This window comes from Drepanopeziza brunnea (genome assembly GCF_022702325.1).
Source record: "Drepanopeziza brunnea f. sp. 'multigermtubi' strain 214-2 chromosome Unknown ctg13, whole genome shotgun sequence".
Taxonomy (NCBI): Eukaryota; Fungi; Ascomycota; class Leotiomycetes; order Helotiales; family Drepanopezizaceae; genus Drepanopeziza; species Drepanopeziza brunnea.
The window spans coordinates 1,817,942-1,837,511 of NW_027094076.1; the positions used below are offsets into that span (position 1 = coordinate 1,817,942).

General features: G+C 50.6%; 7 protein-coding genes across 7 annotated transcripts; 2 read left to right on the forward strand and 5 right to left on the reverse strand.

The window, feature by feature from the left end:
* Positions 1 to 1,273: 1,273 nt before the first annotated feature.
* L3040_007653 (uncharacterized protein) lies at positions 1,274 to 2,864 on the forward strand (the record flags this gene model as incomplete). Its single annotated transcript, XM_007291771.1, has 4 exons — positions 1,274 to 1,513; positions 1,581 to 2,366; positions 2,423 to 2,683; positions 2,742 to 2,864. The coding sequence occupies 4 exons, from the start codon at positions 1,274 to 1,276 to the stop codon at positions 2,862 to 2,864; spliced, it is 1,410 nt and encodes a 469-aa protein (XP_007291833.1).
* An 862-nt stretch (positions 2,865 to 3,726) lies between these two features.
* Positions 3,727 to 4,681, reverse strand: L3040_007654 (uncharacterized protein; the record flags this gene model as incomplete). Its single annotated transcript, XM_007291770.1, has 3 exons — positions 3,727 to 4,104; positions 4,273 to 4,395; positions 4,526 to 4,681. 3 exons carry the CDS (start codon positions 4,679 to 4,681, stop codon positions 3,727 to 3,729), a joined length of 657 nt encoding a protein of 218 aa, XP_007291832.1.
* A 921-nt stretch (positions 4,682 to 5,602) lies between these two features.
* On the reverse strand, positions 5,603 to 6,759 carry L3040_007655 (uncharacterized protein; the record flags this gene model as incomplete). The annotated part of the gene is made up of 3 exons (XM_066154938.1): positions 5,603 to 5,748; positions 6,307 to 6,451; positions 6,643 to 6,759. 3 exons carry the CDS (start codon positions 6,757 to 6,759, stop codon positions 5,603 to 5,605), a joined length of 408 nt encoding a protein of 135 aa, XP_066010818.1.
* A 779-nt stretch (positions 6,760 to 7,538) lies between these two features.
* Positions 7,539 to 8,607, reverse strand: L3040_007656 (uncharacterized protein; the record flags this gene model as incomplete). The annotated part of the gene is made up of 3 exons (XM_066154940.1): positions 7,539 to 7,559; positions 7,615 to 8,109; positions 8,239 to 8,607. The coding sequence occupies 3 exons, from the start codon at positions 8,605 to 8,607 to the stop codon at positions 7,539 to 7,541; spliced, it is 885 nt and encodes a 294-aa protein (XP_066010819.1).
* A 1,753-nt stretch (positions 8,608 to 10,360) lies between these two features.
* On the reverse strand, positions 10,361 to 10,850 carry L3040_007657 (uncharacterized protein; the record flags this gene model as incomplete). The annotated part of the gene is made up of 3 exons (XM_007291768.1): positions 10,361 to 10,690; positions 10,746 to 10,759; positions 10,808 to 10,850. The coding sequence occupies 3 exons, from the start codon at positions 10,848 to 10,850 to the stop codon at positions 10,361 to 10,363; spliced, it is 387 nt and encodes a 128-aa protein (XP_007291830.1).
* Positions 10,851 to 14,008: 3,158 nt separating this feature from the next.
* L3040_007658 (uncharacterized protein) lies at positions 14,009 to 15,609 on the forward strand (the record flags this gene model as incomplete). The annotated part of the gene is made up of 7 exons (XM_007291767.1): positions 14,009 to 14,162; positions 14,248 to 14,257; positions 14,321 to 14,344; positions 14,405 to 14,549; positions 14,605 to 14,910; positions 14,958 to 15,085; positions 15,132 to 15,609. 7 exons carry the CDS (start codon positions 14,009 to 14,011, stop codon positions 15,607 to 15,609), a joined length of 1,245 nt encoding a protein of 414 aa, XP_007291829.1.
* Positions 15,610 to 16,388: 779 nt separating this feature from the next.
* On the reverse strand, positions 16,389 to 18,206 carry L3040_007659 (uncharacterized protein; the record flags this gene model as incomplete). The annotated part of the gene is made up of 1 exon (XM_007291766.2): positions 16,389 to 18,206. The coding sequence occupies one exon, from the start codon at positions 18,204 to 18,206 to the stop codon at positions 16,389 to 16,391; it is 1,818 nt and encodes a 605-aa protein (XP_007291828.2).
* Between the last annotated feature and the right edge of the window lie 1,364 nt (positions 18,207 to 19,570).

Genomic DNA, 19,570 nt, shown 5'->3' on the forward strand with positions numbered 1-19,570 from the left:
GAATTGATCGCGCAATGGAGCCAGCTGGTCAAGTGCTACGCCCGCCCTCGCTGAGTTTCTTCTTGCACCCAACTTCAGAAACGCGGTCATGGATTTGGTGGTAGAGTATCGAAAGCTAAGATATTGGATGGATCACGAACACAACTCGTCTATCCTTCTTCGACGACGATGGTCTCGTGTCTTTCCTACAGCTTGTCCCATCCCGATGTCCTCTCCGGCGTCTGATTATCGACCGCGGTATGGGATGCCCAGCTGAATCAATGGTAAAGCTTCATCTCTCGAGGCCGGAACGTGCAGAGTTCTGTAGAGACGTGGCAGTCGCTTTCATCAATCTCTCCGGGCATGCGTATTCCAACTCCCTGCATGGTCCATTCCACGGAGATCTGTGCTTTTATCATGATCATACTGATCAACCGGATGGATACTCACGTACCAATGAATCTTGACGTGGCTTGGCTCATCCTCCATGGTGGCTTTGATGTTCGGCCGGCAGATGGCGAAATTCGTCAGGGCAATGTCAATAGAGGTTAGGTACTTAGGCGGGCGCACTAGCACTGGCACTGGCACTGGCACTGGCACTGGCACTGGCACTGGCACTGGCACTGGCACTGGCACTGGCACTGGCACTGGCACTGGCACTGGCTCTGGCTCTGTCTGTAAATCCAATGCCATCACTCCGCTCCGCATCTTATGTTTAAAAATGGGGCAAGCCTTCATCGATGGTGATTATCCAGACCATTATTCTCTCGGTCCTCTTTAAATTCAGACTCCCCTATACCCATTCCCATACCCCCTTCCTTGAGAAGTATTTGGTAGCACCAAGCATGGCAAGCAAGCGTGCTTTGCATTGCAGTAAGTAAGCAAACCTTTCAATCGATCGATCAATCAATCAATCAATCAATCAATCAAGAAGAAGCAGATCTGGTTGCATGGTGTGAAGGGAGTGCGGGTGCATTCAGAGATATTCTAGCGCACTCGAGGAGGAGCGCAAGCTAGAGAGTGTCAAAGCCTCGGATATACTGGCACTGCAGGCTCTTGAGAGGTAACAATGGTCAAGACGTGAAGTTCCATTGTAAGATATATATAAATGGTGGTCGGAAACTCCTGACGCTCGTCATACTCGGTGGTGGCTTGAACCGAGGCTAGCCTGCAGCTGGAGCGTAAGCATGGGATATGTTTCCAGCTGGCTTCATCGATCTGAAGGTCCCCATACTACGAGGGACCCAAAACGAGAGAAAGCCTCGCCAGTGTACCCCGTCAACACCTTGGGACCATGGATCCATTTTCGATCGTAGTTGGGGCCGTCGCTCTTACCGAAGCCGCGAACAAGCTTGCCGGAGCACTTACAGATCGCTACAAAGCATTCAGCTCTGCCCCGAAACAAATGATCGAGATAGCAAGTCAGATCACCCTCTGCGCGGGTCTCGTGGATGTGTTTGCGCGAAGTGTTGATGGGACCGGACAGGGTTTCCCGAAGCGATTTGAAGACGATGCGACGTCGCTTGTCCGCCAGGTACACACAGCTGATTTCCAACACATATGATAGACAAGATTGCTGAAAGTTAGATTGCTCAACCAAGTGCCGAGCCATTCTGAAGGATATCGATCTCATGATTCCGCATGGGTCGGGGAAGCCGGACTACCAACAGCGTCTCAAGTATGCGTTCCGGGACGAGAAGAAGGTCAGAAAACATCAGGATCGCCTCAAGGAGGTTCAGCACATGTTTGTTTTCATGACGACTTGCTGGATGCACCAGCTGCCGGCTCCTCAGATGCCTCCGCAACCCAGAGAGCCAACCATGGGCCCAGCCCCCATGGGTGCTTTGAGTGTTCCAGCGGCTGCTGGTAGCCAAACCTCCGCGCAACAAGTCCCTATGCAGCTCAATTTGAGAGGTGTCGGGGCCAACTCCGACGGTGTGACCTACGAAGCGACTCTTACACTGACGCCAACACCACAACCCGAGGTTGCCGCGGGTAGACTTCTCGAGACAGAAGAGAGGAAGAAAAAGGAAGTCTCTCACGAGAGGGCGTCTGGCAAGACTGAGAAGCCCAAGATGTCCGAATACCAAAAGGAGAGTCTGGAGAACATGCGACGAAGTCCGTACTTCTCATTGAAGTTATTGAGGCCGCCAGCAGCAGAGGAGAATCCAAGATACAGCCGGAATGCTGGTGAGCACCAAGATGCGGAGATGGCCAAGACGGAACTAGCGGCGAAGAAGGCCGACGAGGAGCAGAAAGCCAAGCTGAGGGCTGAAATGGAGACGAGGAAGAGTGCGGAGCGGAAAGCAAAGGGCGAAGAACGTCGCGATTTCGAGCCTTCTTCTCGAGAAGAAGCAGAAAAAGACATTGGGGAGATTCTGGCCGGGGTGAGTCTCCGGATCCGGGTCCCGTGACGAGAAGGTGCTGATAAAGGTACCGGTAGTGGTTTCATGACGGGAAAGGCTATCCGGATACCGGTAGACCATCCCGTCCGGGTAATCTCACTCCCTCAGCGATACCTTCCTCCCGTCCTACCAGCAAGTCAACAAGTCCAGTCATACCTCTGGCAACTGTCTACAGCCACGTCGTCGCTCCTGCAGCGGATCTGTCCAAAGGGTCGGCGGCATCTCTGGGTCCATCTCCACCGCCAATCGTCCGGATTGTTGATGACTGGGACTGGCGGTGTGATGGCTGCAATCGCAAGGTCTGGCGCCCCCATCGAATGCTTTACTTGGATGGAGTGCCTGCTGACGTGGAAACAGTTCTTCTACCACGATCTGCGGTACAAGTGCCAGGATTGCTTGAATTTTGACCTCTGCCCGAGCTGTTTCTCTCACGTCTGGCATCGTCATCCAAGGTCGAACTTTGCGGAGCGTTCCGTCTAGTTTGTTCTGGTCAGGATCAAGCGTGAGATAGATACGAACTTGGTACTTGGTCTCTTGAGGCGGCTCCACAGTTCGTACCTACCTACCTAGTCTAAGCCCTAGTTATTTACTTAAAAAAAAAGGAGCAAGTCTAGTCTACCCGCGCGCGATCTATAAGTTTATAGCTAAAGTAGATTTGTTGCATGTCGCAACCATCTTCAAATGCCGTCATCACTGCTCTTAATATTTATCATTGCATCTATTTCATTTTTTTCGTTTTTTTTGATATTGCGGTATTTTATATCTATCACGAGCGCGACTTTCTTTTAAAATTAGCAAGCTTCGTCATGTATCAAGACGAGTACTTCTAAGTAGACCTTTATTCGAGGCTCAAGAGCTTTCCTCGCCGTTTGATATATCTGAAATACGCTTACAAATATCTTCAGCCATACGAGGTTTTGAGAGAGAGAGAGAGGGATGCTTGGAAGAAAAAGTGGAATGTTGAAATCGATATCTGAAAACTCGTAAGATGGATGGATACATACATGCCTAGCCGGCCTGGGGTAAGGCAGGACGATATTCATCGAGCAAACTCATCAGGCAGATAGATGGGATCCTTGAGAATGTGAATGAAACCTGAGCCGCAAAGCGCGCGGGGGAATTCTGGTGCGGCCATCCACCACTGAATAGGTAGGTACCTTAGGTAGGTAGGTGTAGGAGTTCTAGCTCTCGCAATTTTGAGCTACTTACTGACTGCACTTTACATTTTGCTGCACTGCACTGCACTGCAGCTCTTCGAGGAGACTCATTCCATTTATTCATGTCTCGTCGCACATTACCAATACCTAGCTACCTATCTGAGACCCCCCCCCCTTTTAAACGCTCAATTCGTCACACTCCTCAAAGCCATCGCTCCCAAAACCAAAACCTCCAACTCCCTCCTCTCCTCCTCCTCCTTCTCCGCCGATCGCCCGCCATCAACCACCCCCCCGATAACACCCGCGTCTTTCATCTTCTTCTTCCCTCCCCCTCCCCCACCAGCCCCAGCAGCATTCAGCTTGTACAGCTTCCTCACCCGCGCCACATCCGTCACCGCTCTCAAGCTATCATCCGTCAAGGGCACGGCTTCGCCATCGATAGCAGAAGCGAGGTGCGCCTGCACGGCTGACGCGAGGAAAGGGTGCGTGGGAGTAGAGAGCTTGAGGACGAGCAGCGAGGAAGTGGTAGGCGTGAGGCCGAAGCGGCGGAAGGATTCGGCGATCTGTCGGTTGCGGAGAGGAGGGGTTCTCGCAGGTTAGTTCACATTCTTCACAGGGTGGGACTTGTGATTGGGATGAGGTGAGATGGGACTGCGATGAGAAGGAGAGAAAGAGTAGACATGTCTTGTCATTTGATGTGGTGGAGTAGAAAGAAGGTGGTGATGACGAACATTGTTGTTCGGCGAGAGCGAGAACACCATCTCGGAATGCACGTTGCGGCTCCGCAGCCGGTTCTCGAGCATATCGTTCACGGCCCGGTAGGCTGCTGCGAGGATGTGAAGCTTGGAGAGTATCTGTCGTTTGGTTTGTTTGGGTCAGCCTGGTAGTGCACACCTCAAGTTTTGCACTCGGTGATTTCTTTTGATATCACGTGATATGTAGATGGGAATGGGTTGTGGTTGATGAAGAAGGGAGGAGACGAACCACGCTAGCGTCCACCAGCGCATATTCAAAGTCTGTATTGCCTGCGAGGAGCTGCTGGTGCAGGAAGGCAGCGTTGGTGACTTTGTGGTAGAGAGCGATGTGGAGGTCGTGGGAGGGGGGGAGGTGCTCGAGGTGGATGGTTTGGAAGTGAGCCATGATGGTTGGGTTGTATTTTCGCAATGTACTTCTTTCTACCTTGTTGGTAAGGTGACCGACTGGATTGGAGGCTGGGTCCCGGGGACGGGGAAGATCAGATTGTAGGCTTGAGCAGGTGTGGTGTGTGGCTCCAAGGAGAAGGAAGGGCTGCTGGGCAGCTTCGGCAAGTTATTATGAGACTAGAAAGGAACGAGATAGCTACTATCGCTCGATTTATTTATTGAATTTGCGACGTACGGAAACAATAAGCGTTGAGTTAAAGACGCGGTCGTTGAATTTAGCGAGCCCTACTACCGGCTCTGGAGCGGAAGCTTATTCCGGTGTCGGGAAAGGAGGCCGGGGGTCATATAAAAATAGTGCTTTATCGACTGAAAATTATACATATAGTAAATTATAAAATATAAAGCCATAAAGCCTACTGCAATTAAACATCAATAAGCCAAAACCGATTGACCTATTTTAGTTGTTCCTATCAACGATCTCTAAGGAAAACAATGTTTGATCCACACATGAGCGGAACAAATCTCCACTTCAAGGTCAAACTACAAAAGGCAAGGGGCAGGCTTGCTTGCTCGCTTGTCCAGTCAACTTGAAATTGAAAAAAAATTAAATTGTCCGCATCCATAATACATCGAGACGTCTTCTCATTAAAAAACAGGTATGAAATATCCTCTCCTCTCCCCCCCCTCTGTCTCTCTGTCTCTCATCCCACAAAATTTCTCCATCAGCGCCTGACCAAATCAGAATTATCGTATCATCCACCTCCATATAAATACACCCCCCCCCCCTCATCAGTTACTATACTTCTCAAACACAAGACCCAATCCTAGCCCAGTGCAAGCCGCTCCGCAAGGGTGGCTAGCGGTTTGGCTTCCAAAAGCACACAATCAAATCCAATTCTCGGCATCGAAATCAAAATAGTCAGGACCGGCGCACCGCAGCTGGGGCCTTAGCGGCCTTCGAACCGGCGGGTGCTTTCGGTACTGTAGATGCCTTAGCAGCTGGCTTGGGAGTAGCTGCCGCTGCTTTGGCCTTAGCCGCTTTCGAACCGGCGGGAGCTTTCGGCGCTGTAGATGCCTTTGCTTGGGCCTTAGCGGCGTTCGACCCGGCGGGAGCTTTCGGCGCTGCAGATGCCTTTGCAGCTCGAACCTTCACGACCATCGAGCCCGCGGGAGCTTTCGGTGCTGTAGATGCCTTTGCTTGGGCCTTAGCGGCTTTCGAACCGGCGGGAGCATTCGGCGCTGTGGATGCCTTTGCTTGGGCCTTAGCGGCTTTCGAACCGGCGGGAGCCTTCGGCGCTGTAGATGCCTTTGCTTGGGCCTTAGCGGCGTTCAACCCGGCGGGAGCTTTCGGCGCTGTAGATGCCTTTGCAGCTCGAACCTTCACGGCCATCGAGTCCGCGGGTGCTTTCGGCGCTGTGGATGCCTTTGCTTGGGCCTTAGCGGCGTTCGACCCCGCGGGTGCCTTCGGTGCTGTAGATGCCTTTGCTTGGGCCTTAGCGGCGTTAGACCCCGCGGGTGCCTTCGGTGCTGTAGATGCCTTTGCTTGGGCCTTAGCGGCGTTAGACCCCGCGGGTGCCTTCGGTGCTGTAGATGCCTTTGCTTGGGCCTTAGCGGCCTTCGAACCGGCGGGAGCCTTCGGTGCTGTAGATGCCTTTGCTTGGGCCTTAACGGCCTTGGACCCGGCGGGAGCTTTCAGCGCTTTAGATGGCCTTGCAGCTGGCTTGAGAATGGCCGCCATTGGTACTGCTGCGAATACTCGGCCACCGTCCTGTAGGAAGAAGGTTGTCAGTTCGTGTTTATGATGACAGTGCTTTGGCTTTCATGGGTACCGCTGGAGAGAGGATGGGGATGCCAAGCTGGTAGATGGCGAGGTTGGGAGGGCGTAGCAACGAGAGAGCCGAAGCGAGGGCCGAGAAAGAAAAACAAAGTCAACGAGGAACATAGAACAAGGAAACTTACGGCGGGAAGGCAGTCCCCGGTATCGGAGCACGTGGTACCGCTCACGGCTTGCGGCAAGGCAAGCGCGGCTCCTGAGAGGCAGGCTGTGAGGGCGAGGAGGGAGAGAGAAGTGCGCATTGTGTACTGCTTGTTTTGTTTTGTTTAGTTTTGTTTGTCTGTTTGTTTGAGGCAGGCTTGAACAAGTTATGCGAGAAGGAATGAGAGAGGGTTGTGGTAGCGAGGATAGAATTAAAAGTGATTCTGATGATAAAGAGACAGGATGGGTGATGGCATTCCCGCTCTTATAGGAGTGGTAACAGGAGTAGTAGTATTCATTTTCATCTAGCGGGTTGCAGGCGATAGGCTCCCGCCCTTGGACCTCGTACGGAGACGTGCTAAGATAGGGAGTTACATGCAGAGAGTGCCCTAGAAAGCATTTCGAGTTGGTGCAGAAGGTCCGAAAGTGCGTTTCAGGGAAGAGGTGGCAGCGGGTTGTGTCATCCCCAACCTGATGTGACGGCTGAGTCTGAGAGCTTCGAATGATGCGTGACAGCAACGATGGGATGGAATTAGGGACGGGATGTGGTTTTGGCACGGTCCGGTCGCTTTGGTATGGATGGTGCTTCTGACAGCTCTGATGCAAAGGGAGTATCTAGGGGTGTCGGTGCACCCGCTAAGCGAGACCAATGGAAAGTTTTGGGACTTTGTGTTTATCGAACAACGATTGTTTTATAGGAGTATAAAATTAAAGGAGTAGGTGTCAAACACTATCGAGGCCGATGGACCAGTATGTGCTCAATTATTGATGAGCGTGCGTCTCCGAGCATCGCTAGTAATTGTCGATTTTCTGCCTAGTCCGGTCCAGCTCTGTAACCTGCTGAGAAGCATATTTCAGGAATCACTCAGAATATGGTGAGCTATCTTCCACACCAAGGCATCTATGCAGAGTCAGTAACAACATACTTTTCCCAGTCGGTCATTATGACGACTTACAATCGTTGCTTGCGTGTGTCCCTGCGGGAGCAGAGGAAAGGTCGAAGCATCCACAATCCTCAAATTGTTGACTCCAATGACTCTCGCCCGGCTATCTGTAACAGCCATCGGATCCCCTAATCTACCCATCTTGCAGGTGCAACTGGCATGGTACACAGTCTGCGCATGTTCTCTTGCCCAAACCTCGATCTGCGCGTCGGTGAGAAGGAATGCACCAGGTAAAACTTCCTCGCCGATCGTAACTCTCTCCATAGCATCGGATGCCCAGAAATCTCTAGCTCTTCTAGTGGCAACAATGGTAATCTCTACGTCGGTCCGGTTTGTGAGCCAGCCTAGTTTGATCAGGGGGGCATCATCCATAGAAGCGGAAGAGAGAGAAATGTTGCCGCGCGATATAGGTGTAATGAGTGCAGGTTGACGTGTGCCAAAGTTCCCGTCCGCCGGAAGCTGTCTGGCGGCGTTGAATTTGAGGACGAAGTATTCGAGGTCAGGCCACTGAGGTTGATTAGCCGATTTCTCTTGCTAGTAGATGAAGAGAGTCCGCGATCTTGTAGCATAGCAAGTCATCTTTATACACACGGATCCCCGGGGAAAATCAGGTCAATAACTGGGGTATTACCTTACATCTGCGAAGAAAGCTGGAAGATCAGCCTGCGCATCTAATGTGAGGTTGCTGTAATAATTTGCGGGAATCTTCTCCCAGGCAAGGTAGTCCGCGTTCTGGGAGGTCAGAATGCCAATCTTTTTTTCCAAATACTCCAAAGAAGCGCGGGCGGCGAACTGGAGGCTGGATAGCGTGTTCAAATTGATCTCGTAAGTGACTGGAGAAGTGATGTGGTCCGACATGTTTTGTTCCACTCCCGGGCGATCAGCGATGCAAGTAATATTGTGCTTGTTGAACTCCGCTTGAGGTCCCGCACCGCTGAACATGAGCAGTTGAGGGGATTGGAATGCGCCGGCTGAGAGGATAACTTCTTTTGAGGCATTGAGCATGTATGACAGCCCGTGGCTTTTGACCAGGACACCGGTCGCGGTTTTGTTATGACCTTCTCGCCCATGGTATGAATATAGACTGCCAAGTTCGGGTAAACCGCATTGCGGTAGAAAGCAGCTTGCAAAAAGCTTGATTGGCTAGAGGGTCTTGTCTGATCATCAGGGCGGCCTGTCAGAGGACAATATTGGCTACCAAGCAGACTTCCGCTCGAGTAGTCCTCAGTGTCCTCGATTCCGATCGCACGGAACCCCAGTTGCGCCCAAGTTGAAAATGAGGTCGCCGTGTTTGGAAAGGACACATGGAGAGGTTCGCCAGTGGCTATGAAAGAGCCGTTTGGAGCTGCTGGAAGTGACGCATTCGCTACCCGGGCATTTGTATTCGGTGGCGTGTAGTTTGCACTCTTCTAAAAAATGGCAGGAAGTTTTCAAAGTTGTAACTTTGATCTCCAACAGCGTCGGCCCATTGTTGATAGGACCCATTTGTACCACGCTGGTATAGCATTGCATTGAGGGCAGAACCGCCTCCAAGCGTCTATCCCCTTGAGTATGCAATAATATTGGACCCCGACTGAGGTTGCGGCTGGGTCATGAAGCCCTAGTTAGTGAGGGGTCCGGCAATATTCGGTGTGTAATAGACAGGCACCAAAGACTGATTTCCGTTCTCCTGCTCGTAGAAGCCACCTGCTTCAACCAATGCAATGGTGATGTTCCGGTTTTCGGCAAGACGCGAGGCAATGGCGAGACCTGCAGTCCCTCCTCCTACGACCACATCTTATCGAGATGTCAGCGAAGATCCTGGATCGAGGTGCCTCACAAGGACTTGCAGTCATAGCTGATATTTACGCCTGGAATACCGAAGTTGTTTGAATACCCGGTACTCCCATAGACTGAGGCCGAGCTATGCTCCGCAAGCAAGATTGCCACGCCGGCCCAAATACCAATAATTAATTGTGAGATCATGCTTCAAAGCTGCTTTCCAAATTCTCCTCGCATGAATGATAGGCACACAAAGTGATCAATCCGTTTATACAACTGTCCTGTGTGATCGGCAGCTAGACGACGCAAGGGTCATCTCAAAAAAAGTCCGTCCTAGGCTTGGCGATCATTTCAGACGAGGAATCGGGATATTGTTGGATGCGCCCGACGAATCGTAATGATTGTTCTGGAATTTGGATATAATCAGCGACAAGAGACTCGAGTCGAGACTTGAATCGACAGTAATAAAAGGTTACCGAATTCTGGCTATTCGGTAAATGAAGGATCAACTGTAACCCTCTTAGCAATGGCCAGAAAATAATATGGCACTCTTGAGAAGCGGCAAGAATATAAGAAGCGAGGATAGTGGCATCTTTCATCACTCCTCCGCCTTAGGAAAAGAGCGGCCCCGGGACTCGTGAATTGAGTGTCCACTCGGTTGCTGAGATGAGCAAAATGATTTTCGAGGGACAGGTACCACTTATTCCAGTATCCCCAAGCAGCTTGACATCACCAAGCTTAATAAGGGTTGGCCTGTGTCGTACCTGTGCCCCTCTAAATCACAGGCCTGTTCTGGATCAGTCTTTATAACAAGGTAGGTAAGCAACGAATTTTCAACAGCCATGTCCTGACATATTGCCTGGAGGTATCCGTGAATGTTCTCTGGCCGGTATGTTTGTTTCTTAGATGCAAAATCAGATTTGAATTTTTTCGGTAAGCCCAGGTATCGGATCGATGTCCTTTTTCTTTCTAATCTTATGTCCTTTAGACCACCAAATCATGCCAAAGCAATGCACTCAATCTCGACTGGGACCCCCTTTGGCAGTTGGTAAACAGCAACACAGCTTCTCGCAGGCTTGTGCGTGAAGAACTTCTCGTACGTGGCGTTCATCTCAGCGAAGTTGTCCATAGTTGTCAGGAAGACGTTAACCTTGACCACCTTCGAGATATCGGATCCGGCTTCCTTGAGGACTGCTGACAGGTTCTGGATGCAGCGCTCGGTCATTTGTGTGATGGTCGAGTCAGCGAGGGTGAGGATCGTGCCGGAGGGGTCGCAAGGGATTTGGCCAGAACAGTAGATGGTAGAGGGGGTTGCGATAGCTTGGGACTGTGAGTTTTCAGTATGGATTCGTGCTGCAAAAGGAACCAAAAGGGAGATATACGTATGGTCCTGCTGCTATGAAGAAGTTAGCTTTGGTTCCTCAAAGTAGGAGTGAAGACGTACGGAAAGCAGCATCCTTAGTGTAGACGACTTTCATGTCCGACATTTTGAAGAGTTCTTAGGTTCTAGTGTTTGGGAGATTCGTAATTGCGTTGAAGTGTGAGGGGAGTCTACGAAAATTTTGCAAGGTCGAGAAGGAAGGATGGCAGGAAGGAAGTGAAGGCGGGGTGTTTGGCGGGGTTGATTTGTAAGCAAACACATCCAACAACATTCTATTTTTAACCACCTCGGACATCAACGATGATAACTTCACTCAAGATCTGCTAAGTTGCATCGATTACCTTTTTATTCAATGCCATGACTGAATGCCCCATCGGAACACGGCTTCGAGCCTTGCATGTGCTAGATATCCCAGCGTCTGACTAAGTCACCTATGACCTTATTCCGATCACTTGTCCAAATTCAATTGACCCTGAGCTCCGAAAAAAAAAAACATATATATACATACGTAGTATATATTAGTCTGGGTCTACCAATTGATAAGGAAAACTCAGAGCAAGAACTCACCGATCCGAAAATCGCAGCACTGGTTTAACAACATCAGCTGCTGCATCACTTTCTCCCCCACGATCGCTGGCGCTGCATTAATCCCATCCTCACATCTGCGACAGCTGATCTTGCTTATACTCGCGATCCCCGAGCCTGAACTCTCCAGCGCCTTTTCCCAACAAGTCTAGATTTCCGAAACTGTAGCGCTGCGGCTGCGCAGGAATGCCTCGGTAGCGGGCTAGAACTTGAACCTAGAAGTGATGGCTAGATCATAATCCTACCGGGCACTAGGTAAGGATGCCGCATGGCGAAGCTTAATTGAGATCGGTATGGATTCCAGCTAAGCAGTTGACAGCAGGATAGCTTGGCTTTAGGAATATATTTATGTACATCCTATATTACATAGGTATGTATGAAAAGCACCGTTTTTATTCGCAAGACTTAGCTTCCGTGAGACGATATCCTGCAAGTGACAGTGATTAGTCGCTCTTCAATACAAGTCCCGACAATCAAGTATCTTATGTTTCTTTACATTGACCCGTGGCATCATGTTTGTAAGAACTAATCGCAAGGTCTAACTAAACCTCTCAGCTAGACAAGCTCTTACGCTATACATCTCTTAAAGCATAGGTAATAGAAGACTTTATCTTATCCTAACTCATCTCATCGAACCCATCTCTCCGACAGCCGATAATCGTTATAGTTCCCTGTAGAGCAGAGGGATTGTTTATTATATGCATATCTAGAACTCGAGCTTAAAGAGTAGTCAAAGAATTGTTTCATCAGCAGAGTAGGTGAACCAATTCACGAATGAATAAGAGCGTCTCGTAGAATTGTGAATTAATAACCCGCAATGGACGTGAAAACAATTTCATTGTTACTCTTATTGTTATCGTGGAGTTGTGAATGAATGAAGTAGTTGATTGATTAGCTAGATACGAAACGGGTTACTCGTACGCGTACGGATCTCGTATTGATTGAACAATTTGAATTTTTTAGAGAGGAGATGTATATACATCTTGGCATATCCACCTTGATGATCGAGACTATAACATTTCTACAAGACAATAAATGGACATTGTATACTAGCGCATGCACCTTTTTGAGTGCTGTTAAAATAACGCAATTACGAAGTGCTCAATCTTGGGTGACCTTTGACCTGCTCTGCTTTTCTTAGCATAAGATGTGGTTATCCGCTATCAGACCAGGCACTTCTGCAACAAGCATACTTTTCCTTTTTTTTTATTAACTGGGAATGAAACGCTGTACGCACTTAGTTGAGCAAGAATGTGCTTGTAAAAGAGTCATGACAGCAGTGCCACATACCTATGACAATATAATAAAATATGTACTAGTATCACAGCTCTAGATAAAAAAATGATACATAGTGTTGATAATACAAGGGATGTGCACACTGAGACTCGGTACGAATCGCAATAGGTTGCATTCGTGGTGTTGTTAAGTCTAGGAAGAGGAAGCTATTCTAAGTAGGTGCGAGGGATGTAGTACAGGAATAGTGGTGGTGCCAAGGCAGCACGGGCCACTGTATCCGAGTCCTTAACTCCTATCCCTCCATTCCCCCAGTCCAGCATTCCCACATATGGTATAAAAGGATAGGAAAGAAATAATAGACGTATTAATCTGCTAAACTTCTATGGATATCACGTACTAATATTAACCTCGTAACGTTCTTTATGAGCAAAGGAAAGCAGAGAGTTTGGTCGTCGTTTGCCTTGCGCTGCTAAGCCTTGCCAAGGGTCCCGTCAAAAAGCTTGTGCGAAGCAAAGAGAGGTAAGGTAGGGAAGACGGGAAGGGTTGCCATGGGTCATCGGTATTGGGTCATGGGGCATGGGATTCCGTAGGCGCTGACGCGGCTTGTGGGGAGTATGCAGCGTTTCATCGATTGGCAGTGTTACTGTATGAAGGGGGTGAGTTACCGGTAGGTAGCGAGGCGAGGAATGGAAGGAGAAGGGATGAACAAGTCAAAAGATACAGACAAGGACGAGCACAAGGACGAGGACGAGGACAAGGACGAGGATTAGAATCAACATGAGACTGACTAAGAATGACGCGGGGGAAGCATACACGAGAAGCGAGTGCGAGTACCGAGACCGGTATAGTGCTGATGTTCTCCTTGCATTCCTTGCCCCTGCCATTCTATCAAAGGCTTGTATGTGATGGGCTGTGATTGGGTACAGCTGAGACCGAAAAGATCGAGACCCAGGATTATAGATACCTCGAACCTTCATCTTACTTACCGGTACTTATCTACCTACCGACCTTGGGCGTCGTCACTCGTCTTTCTCTGGTCGCGTGCCCGGTCGATCACCCTGCCTGATCAAGCAAGCAAGCAAGCAAGCACACGGGCGACAACGACAACGACAAATACAACAATGACAACGACAACAACGACAACGACAACGACAACGACATCGACGACGACGACGAATCTCCCAACTCCCAACTCCACTACCGCTTGATGAGTTGCAGCGTGCGCGTACAAGACTGGCATTGCCTCCCTATACAACCTCCCTCACGAAATCCATCTCACGAAATCCATCCATCTACCGGTATTTGGCGGCTGTTTACTTGCTTCTATCTGCCAAGACAAACCTTAACAAGATCATCGCTAAGCCAGTGGAAATATTTCTATATCTGAACAACTCAACCTCCTATACCCTCAATTAATTACTCTCTCTCACATACATACACACCATGCGCTGCTCACGGCTGCTCTCTCTCCCCGCCGTCCTATCCATTGCATCGGCACTCGCCATCCAGCGACGAGATGCCGACTTCTTCAGTGTGCGGACGCATATGCACAAGGATATGAGCGGGAAGAAAGGCGATCCGAGCGAGAAATATTTCCGTGAGCGTGCCCCGATCCCATCTATCTATCTAACTACCTATCCATCCATCTATCTTGCACTCGCTAACGCCTCGTGGATGTGCAGATGAAAGCGTGTATGTATCCATCGCAGACTCGATCGTCTGATCCCCGACAATTACTGACCTGCAAACGATCAGATTCCATCCCCATTACGACGGAAGGTGCGTCGTCCTAGCACCGTAGCTCGGGATACACGGAACACAGCTGACATTCCACGCTAGATTCGCAGACCACCAGCTCGGCTACCAAGAGCGCAAAAAGGCCCTGTCGAACCTCATCCAGACCTACCTCGCGACTTTCGCAGATATCGGCGTCGAGACATGGCTGATGCACGGCACGCTGTTGGGATGGTGGTGGAATCGGAAGGTGTGTCCGCCCGTACATCCCTCCCACAGGTGCCTGACTGACAACTGGCCTACAGATTCTCCCCTGGGACTCGGACTCCGACGTGCAAGTCTCCGAGGCTTCAATGCACTACCTCGCCTCCTATTACAACATGTCCGTCTTCCACTACCAGACGCCACGGATACCACAAGGACGGGATTATATGCTGGAGATCAACCCGCATTATGTGATTCGGGAGCAGACGGACAAGTTGAATGTGATCGATGCGCGATGGGTCGATACGGAGAGTGGCCTTTTCATTGACATCACCACGGCAAGGTACAATCACTCGCACCCTGCGGGCCGGGGAATGTTGGTGTGTAAGGATGGACACGAGTATAGGGTATGATGCACTAGGCGGATGCTGGCAGGTGGACTGACACAAGGCAGGACTCGTACGTTTTCCCTCTGCGAGATACGTACTTCGAGGGCACACCAGCAAAGATTCCATATGCATACAAAAAGCTCCTGGAGGCGGAGTATCATCAGAAGGCCTTGACTCTGACCGAATTTCAAGGGTACGTCTGACTTCAGGATAATACGGCTCTGCTAATATGGTTCTAGACATCGCTTCGATGAAGAAAAACTGGAATGGATCCCGGTGAACAAGGAAGACGAGAAGAAGAAGGCCAAGGGGACGGAGCTTAAAATCGAACCACCCAAGAAGGCAGAGCCCAAGAAACAAGAACCCAAGACACAGGAACACAAGCAAGAAGCTCCGAAGTCAGCGCCCGCTCAGACCCAGGAACCTTTGAAGGGAATCAAAGAAAATGCTCCGGTGCCAGTGCCAGTGGCTCAGAAGGCGGACGGATCGTCTCCGGACAAAGCAGCGGTCTTGAGAGGAGCCGAGCGGAAGCAACCAGCTGCTCAAAGAAAAGCCGAAGAGAAGATTCTAAGTCAAGATGAGAAGCGAGAGGAGATCAAGAGGAGGAGCGAAGAGGAGAGGAGGAAAAGGGAGCAGAAGGCACTCGCCCAGAAACAGAAGCGGCTGGAAAGCGAGAAGAAAGCTGACGCAAAGCTGGCTGCTGGAAAGGTGTCTTGAGTGCCGTCCGGCCTAGACCAGATGGAGAGGACCATAGGCTTGCTGGCGGGCAAACATAACCGCCGGGGCCACATGCCCTTTACTGCGAGCAATCGACGCCATGGCGGCCCTGCGCCTTTCACACGATTTAACATTTTTCTAGCATTTAGCGACACTTGTTGGAATACCACTATCGAGGGGACATCTATTGGATTGAGCGAGGCGTTGATTGGAAGGACCGGGTAGTCGTACACTGGTATACATCTTATGGAGTATCTAGATACGAACCCCGAAGTGTGTCTGTTGTAATACAGCCGTTTCGCGTCGCCGATGAGGCTATTTATCGGAAGCCTTTTTTTTTTTTTCAATTATTCTTCCAGATCTACCTTCTTATACCTATATTTATCACTGATGCGATGGAAATGTTAGTTGTAGAACGAGTAAGTATGCAATGCCGGTGGCTGGCTGGCTGGCTGGACCTTGAAATCCCTCGCTCAAGCTCTTATTGGAGCGAGTAGGTAGGTAGTGAGACAGTCAGTACCTACCGGTACCTACCTGGAGATCTGAGTAGAGGAAATAAATGAGTGATTTGAAGAAGAAAAGACTGATAAGAGATGATCCCCCCCTTTTTATATATATATATATATATATATATATCAAGGACATCTTGAAAATGGATATCTAAGTTAGATTACATGGATATGTATCGATATGAGAAACTATAGTGTGACATGCATGCAAGTCTCGCCGGTATCTGGGACTATCCGGACGGCTACAAAAGGTCGCTCGCTTGCTCTCCTTCAGGCAGTTTCCCTCCCCAAGCCCTCCTTGTACCTCGCCAGGGCCCTCTCCCGACACTTCTTGTGGTCGACGATCCGCTGCGGGTAGCCCCTCTTCTTCGCCTCGGCGCCCATGCCCCGCTCGTACGGGTCGTGGATCGCCTTCCCCTTGACGCCCGCGAGCTCGGGCACCCACTTGCGGATGTAGCCGCCGTCCAGGTCGAACTTCTCGCTCTGCAGCAGCGGGTTGAAGATGCGGAAGTACGGCTGGGGGTCGACGCCCGTGCTGGCGCTGAAGCCCCAGCCGCCGTTGTTGGAGGCGAAGTCGCCGTCGATGAGGTGTTCCATGAAGTAGCGCTCGCCCATCCGCCAGTCGAGGAGGAGGTGCTTTGCGAGGAAGGAGCCGACGATCATCCGGCACCGGTTGTGCATGTACCCGCAGTGGTTGAGCTGCCGCATCGCGGCGTCGACGATGGGATACCCGGTCCGGCCTTCGGTCCAGGCTTGGAAGTGCTCTTGGTTGTACTCCCAGCTGATGTTCGTGTATTCCGGCTTGAAGGGCTTGTTCATGCAGACGTACGGCCAGTGGGCCAGGACGTGCTTGTAGAAGTCGCGCCAGGCTACTTCGGATATCCAGGTCTTGATGCCCTCGTTGCCGGCGTCCAGTTTCTTGCTCGTGTTGTGGTCGCGTGCTGTGCGGACGGCTGTTCGCGCACTGAGAGTCCCACTGGCAAAATGCACGCTTAGCGAGGACGTGGCTGCTTTGGCCGGGAAGTTCCGCACGTCCTGGTATTTCCCTATCCGCTCGTCGCAGTACCTCTTCAGCCTCTCTTGAGCCTCCTCTTCTCCAGCCGGCCACATGGACCTGAACCTCTTCTTCTCCTCAGGCGTCAACGTCTTGTTCGGCGGCGCATCCGGTATAGGACTCTCAAACAACGCCTTGAACTTCTCCCTCGCTCTGCTGGGATTCTTGCCCGGCGCATCAAACAGATCCAACACCGTCGGGTCCTTATGTATATACGCCATCCAAGCCCGATACCACGGGCTGTAGACAGCATACTGGTTCCCGGTCCCACTCGTCAGCTCGCCGGGATTCACCACACAAGTATCATGCACGACATCCATGGCAACCCCCCTTTCCAAACAAGCCCTCACCATCCTCGCCTCCCGCCTCAGCTCATCAACCTCATACTCCATATTCGCAAACAGATGGCTCGCACCCCACTCCCCCAGCAGCTCCAGCACCCTGCCCTCGACATTCCGTCTCTTCTCCACCGTCTCGACATGCAGCGGGATATCCAGCTTCGCCAGATCCGCCTTCAACACCTCCAGCGTTCTCAGGATGAAGTCCACCCTCACGGGCGCCGTCAGATGCGCCTCGAAGTCCTGCGGACTGACGATATACATTGCGATCAGCGGCACCCCCTCCCCCCTCGCTTTCTCGCTCGCCAGATGCAGACTCCTGTTGTCCCGGGTCCTCAGGTCGCATTTGAACCAGTGCACCACGGCACCCTTGACGTCGACCCCCTCGCGCCCAGCCTTCGTTTCCGCGAGCGCGCGCTTCAGGAGCTCTATGGGCCGCGGCAGCTCGTCCTTGTTGTAGGCCAGGGCGCGCGCGTTGGACATCTCGTGCGGGTAGAATTTGCGGAGGACGATGCCGTTGTCTTCTGCTTCTTGTGCCGACTCGTGGGGTTTCCGGAGGTCGTCGGGGGAGGTGCTGTTGCTGCTGCTGGTCTTTGTCTTCTTGCTGGAGCCATTGGAGCTTGACTCGAGGGGCGTGGAGGCTTTCCGCTTGCCATTCGCCGCTGCCGCTGCGGCTGCTGCTTTCTTGGGAGGCATCCTGTACCTCGTCGAGGTCGTGAAGTAGTTCAAGTCGTACCCGGGCGGTGGTCTTGGCGCAGGTCTCCAGGGACTCGGTACGAGTACTGCAGTACGATACGAAGAGGTGCAGGTTCTCGTGATCGGAAGTCGGAGTACAAACATCAATCGCAATCAGTAACCTAAGTACAGGAAATCAAGGCGCGTACGGAAGCATGATTTCTCGCTCGTGAGGGCGTGACATTTTTTGTTTTGTTTTGATTTGATCAAGTGAGTTTGAAAGAAAAGAGTTTGGGGAGTCGTGGACGTCATCGTCGGGCCGTCCAGTTCCAGTCCAGTTACCGAGTGCGGAAAATGGGAAGTTTAGCGCCAGATTGGCAACCAACCAACCAGATTAGCGTGCCGATGCGGCGGGACGGCTGCGGCGTGCGTGGGTGGATTCTGATTCAGGCACTACTGTACGGTGCAGGGGCTGGCTTTGTTTTTTTTTGGGGGGGGGGTTTCCCTAGGGATCAAGGTAGTGTCAGTAACGTAAACAAAACAAGTGACGTAAACAATAGATAAGTAAAACAAGAAGTAAGTAACGTAAACAATAAATGAGTAACGTAAACCCCAAAGAAGTAAAACAATCGTTGTGCAAAAGCAGACCTGCAATGCACATTGCAGTAACCAGCAATACCGGTATAACCCTATCTACCCGCACGACAACAGTCGTTAAGTAACGTAAAACAATAAACAAGTGAACCGACAAACAAGTCATAGTCCATACTACTACCGTATGCCTAGGTATATCATTGCATTGCATTGCATTGCATCCCATCTCACACCCCTCATCTCATCTCATCTCATCTCATCTACAAGGTGCATTTCCCTCTCATCCATCCATCCATCCATCCATCCGTGGATTCATGCATCTCGAAGAACCCCCCCCTCTCTTCCACAAAAATAAAACAAAAATAAAATAGAATAAAAATAAATAAAAATAATCAACCCAGTCAATCCAGTCAATCCATTCCAATCCAATCTCTCCCCTCAGTACCGGTACTAACCTCCCCCTCTCCCCACGTCCCCCTCCCCTTTTTTTTAAAAAAAAACAAAACAAAAACAAAACCAAAACCAAAAAAATTAAAAAAATTAAAAAAAAAGGCCTTTCCATCAATACTGTATCAAGTCCATTTATTCGTTTCATTCCCCCCCCTCTCTAAGCATTCAATCTCCACAAAAGAAACACCATCCATCCATCCACCCATCCCCTCCCTCCCGCTCACTCGCTCGCTTTGCTTCCAGCAATAAATACTCTTTTCTTTTTCCCCTGCCGATTGATCGGTACCGGTACCACGATCGATTCATTCATTCATTCTGCACCCCTGGATATCCCTTTTTTC